Here is a 3,195-nt window from a genome sequence, read left to right as displayed (position 1 = left end):
ACCTAACCCCTCACTGCTCCCCGAGCGCCGCTGTTGTTGCAGGCAGCTCACTGCGCCGGGATTAGTGTGTGCTGAGTGTGTTTCACTAATTCACGGATTGGGATAATCCCTCACGGGATTAAAAGAGTATATTTATACTTATACTTACTTATCTGCAGAGCAAATAAAAATTTTCTGAACAGTTTCGTCTGGGTCAACCCAGGCTAGAAGTGTATTCCACTTTCATCTAATAAACCAACACAAAGTTCTTCCAAGTCAACCTCTGATTGGCACCATGTCCTTTTGGCACCAATATGATACAACGTGGAATCCAATGGAATGATTACGCTGCAATAAAGAAAACAAATAGGGCTTCTTTTATGAGGACCTTCGGACAGAGGTCGTCATTCCATAGAGTGTTATTGGGACATGTATGTGAGTTTCACTAGCTATAAATACCTCACGGCTTGACTCACTCTGCGCACCTCACGGCCAAAGACACCAAAGCAGGTACATCTCCACGCAGTTAACCTGTTTGAATTTCTACTATTCTAATGAAATAATATTACAATTTGTGATATTACGGAAATATGTAGTATTTCATGAAATTGTAAGCTGTCTCTCTCTCTCTCTCTCTCTCTCTGTTTAGATCACCATGAAGGTTGTAGCAGTGATTGTTGCTCTAACAGTCCTCTCCGGTAAATTCAAATTCCTAGCATGACAGAAGTAGCTAACTACCTTTTCTACCTATCTTTTTAACCTTCTCACATCCAAGAGGTGTTTCACAAATCCCCACATAGCAGTTAGTTTCCTGTGATGCTGAGCTGAATGTGTTCCCTTGCAGGCTGCAATGGCTGGTACTTACAGGACCCGCCAAAGGAGACATGGGAGCTGGCTGTCGACCGCTTCTGGGAGTATGTGGCGGACATCAATACCAGAGCTGAGGAGATGAAAAAGACCATTGAGAGCTCTCAGCTCAGCGACGACATGGAGTGAGTTTGAACTCTCTTACTGGTTCATCATTGGTGTTGGTTAGCGAGGTTCTGCCTTTACTGTAAACTAAAGCATACTGTAAAGGGTGCCTCTAAAAGCATATCTAGCATTCTATATAAATGCAATTTGTTGTTGTTATTACTTACTTATTTCTTATTTACTTATTCATTTGACTGACACTTGTATCCATAGCGACTTACATATCAATTATTACAAGGGCGGGGTCAGCCCTATGTTCCCACAGCCCAATGGTCCCACAGCCCTTGTCCGCACATTTCTAGGTTAGGAAATTAGAATTAAAATTAGCTTTGGTGAGTGGTTGTTTTGACCATTATGTACTGGCCAGTTGTCCCCGCCCCACTAATCCCATCTAAAAGTCAAATAAAATAAAATAAAAGTTAAAAAGAAGAGATAAAAGAGAGGAGTTATAAAAAAGACACAGAGTGGTTTAAAACTTTAATTTAATTTTTCATTAAGACCTTGTGGGTGTAGTGTTTCTAGGTTAGGGTCAGGGTTAGGGTCAGGGTTAGGGAACATAGGGCTGGGAACATAGCCACGCTCCCACAAGGGCCACTCTCCCCAGAGCAACTCGGGGTTAAGTGCCTTGCTCATGGGCACAACAGTGGCAGTTGGAAAATAAACCCACAGCCTTTCTGGCTACTGTAGGCTAGCCCAGCTCCTCAGCCACGACACAACCACCGTCTACCTTTTGTGGGGCATGACGAACTATCTCTCCTTATATGAGTTACTATAGGAAACAGTCCTCTCTCTTTTCCGTATTACAAAAGTTTGTTATGTATTTGTTATGGTGTCAAAGACTCATTTTAATGAAGTTGTAAATGTGAATGTGGTGTGTGTGTGTGTTCTTGTGTCCAGCAAAATCATCAAGGATGTCATGGGAGACCTGAATATGTACCGAGATGACCTCCAAAACAAGCTGGGGCCTTTTGCCCAGGATGCGGCTGAAAAGCTGGGTCAAGACATGACACTGCTGGGCAACAAACTGCGCGACCACCTGAACGAGGCCAAAGGCAGGGCAGCAGAGTACACTGTAGAGATGCAGAGCATGGCAGAGCAGAACGCCGACGAGGTGGCCAGCCGGATGAGGATCTATCTCCGCAAGCTGAAGAAACGCTTGGGCAAAGACACAGAGGAGATCCGCAAGTAAGCTTTTCTCTGGTGTCCTTGTCTTTGTACTGCAGTGCGGAATTCATCACATGAAATGGGAGATCTCGGAGTTTCCCCTCCGCTGGACTTTAACACTTTTGAACTTACCGGTGTTTTATGATTTTATGGGAAGGAGTTTGCCATTTAATATCCCATTCAATTAGTAACATTTTCTCTTCTTTATTTTTGTTTGTCTGTCTTTCTTTCTTTCTTCCTTTCAAAGCCTTATGTTATGTACTTTTAGCCACACTAAAGCAATGTTTATTTCTGAAATCATTAAATCAGACAACTAAAACGCCTAATGCTTACAATTTATTATTACTATTTATTTCTTAATCCTTAGCCTATTATTAACGCCTTACGCTTACTTTTTTTTTTTTTTCATTAAAGCAAAATGGACACCTATTTTGGTGAGTTGCAGTCTCGCACCAACGAGCATGTTGAATCTATGCGTGAGCGCCTGGAGCCCTACCTGAACGACCTTCTCCAGCGTGGACAGCAGAAGGCCGAATCTATCGGCCAGATGGTGATGACCCAGGCTGAGGGTGTGAGAGAGAAGCTGGAGGTCGTAGCCATCGACCTCAAGCAGCAGCTGGAGAAGACCTCCGAGAACCTGCGCTCCACCCTAGAGGCCAAGTGGGGCGAGCTGAGCACATGGTTCCAGCCATTTGCCACCGAGATTCAGGTCAACCTGAAATCCTTCATGTAGACGGAGAGGACACTTGACCCCCTTGATTGTCCTACTTGATTGGCTCACTGTGTGTGATTCTTCTTCATTAAAAAGCACTTTCCACACAGTGAAATTCTTATGAGGCTTGTTATTTCACATCCAAATGGTCATAAATAAAAATGTATAAGCCCAACACTGTGACAACCTCTCTAAAATAGTATTATAATACTGTAGGTTATATGCTTTTCCTGTTGGTTGTTTAATATGGCCCAATTTGAGTCATATGTAGCCTACTGTCTGTGTATGAGGAGTATCTTAGCCAGAGCACTGAAAGTTATTAGTGTCAAAGTTATTTTCAAAAATAAATAAATTATGGATAAACTAAA

General features: G+C 42.8%; 1 protein-coding gene across 1 annotated transcript; it reads left to right on the top strand.

The window, feature by feature from the left end:
• The first annotated feature begins 430 nt into the window (after nucleotides 1-430).
• Nucleotides 431-3,195, top strand: LOC125285381 (apolipoprotein Eb-like). The gene is made up of 5 exons (XM_048229800.1): nucleotides 431-489; nucleotides 629-677; nucleotides 824-971; nucleotides 1,849-2,136; nucleotides 2,530-3,195. Exons 2-5 carry the CDS (start codon nucleotides 635-637, stop codon nucleotides 2,846-2,848), a joined length of 798 nt encoding a protein of 265 aa, XP_048085757.1. The 5' UTR covers nucleotides 431-489; nucleotides 629-634; the 3' UTR covers nucleotides 2,849-3,195.

The sequence above is a fragment of the Alosa alosa genome, chromosome 20 (genome assembly GCF_017589495.1).
Source record: "Alosa alosa isolate M-15738 ecotype Scorff River chromosome 20, AALO_Geno_1.1, whole genome shotgun sequence".
Taxonomy (NCBI): Eukaryota; Metazoa; Chordata; class Actinopteri; order Clupeiformes; family Clupeidae; genus Alosa; species Alosa alosa.
Note: the sequence above shows the minus strand (reverse complement) of the source record. Positions and strands in the feature narration are given on the sequence as shown.

Coding starts and splice junctions, on each gene's coding strand:
- LOC125285381 (XM_048229800.1), top strand. CDS start 635: ATGAAGGTTGTAGCAGTGATTGTTGCTCTAACAGTCCTCTCCG. Junction 678..823: donor TGCTCTAACAGTCCTCTCCG/GTAAATTCAAAT, acceptor GTTCCCTTGCAG/GCTGCAATGGCTGGTACTTA. Junction 2,137..2,529: donor GACACAGAGGAGATCCGCAA/GTAAGCTTTTCT, acceptor TTTTCATTAAAG/CAAAATGGACACCTATTTTG.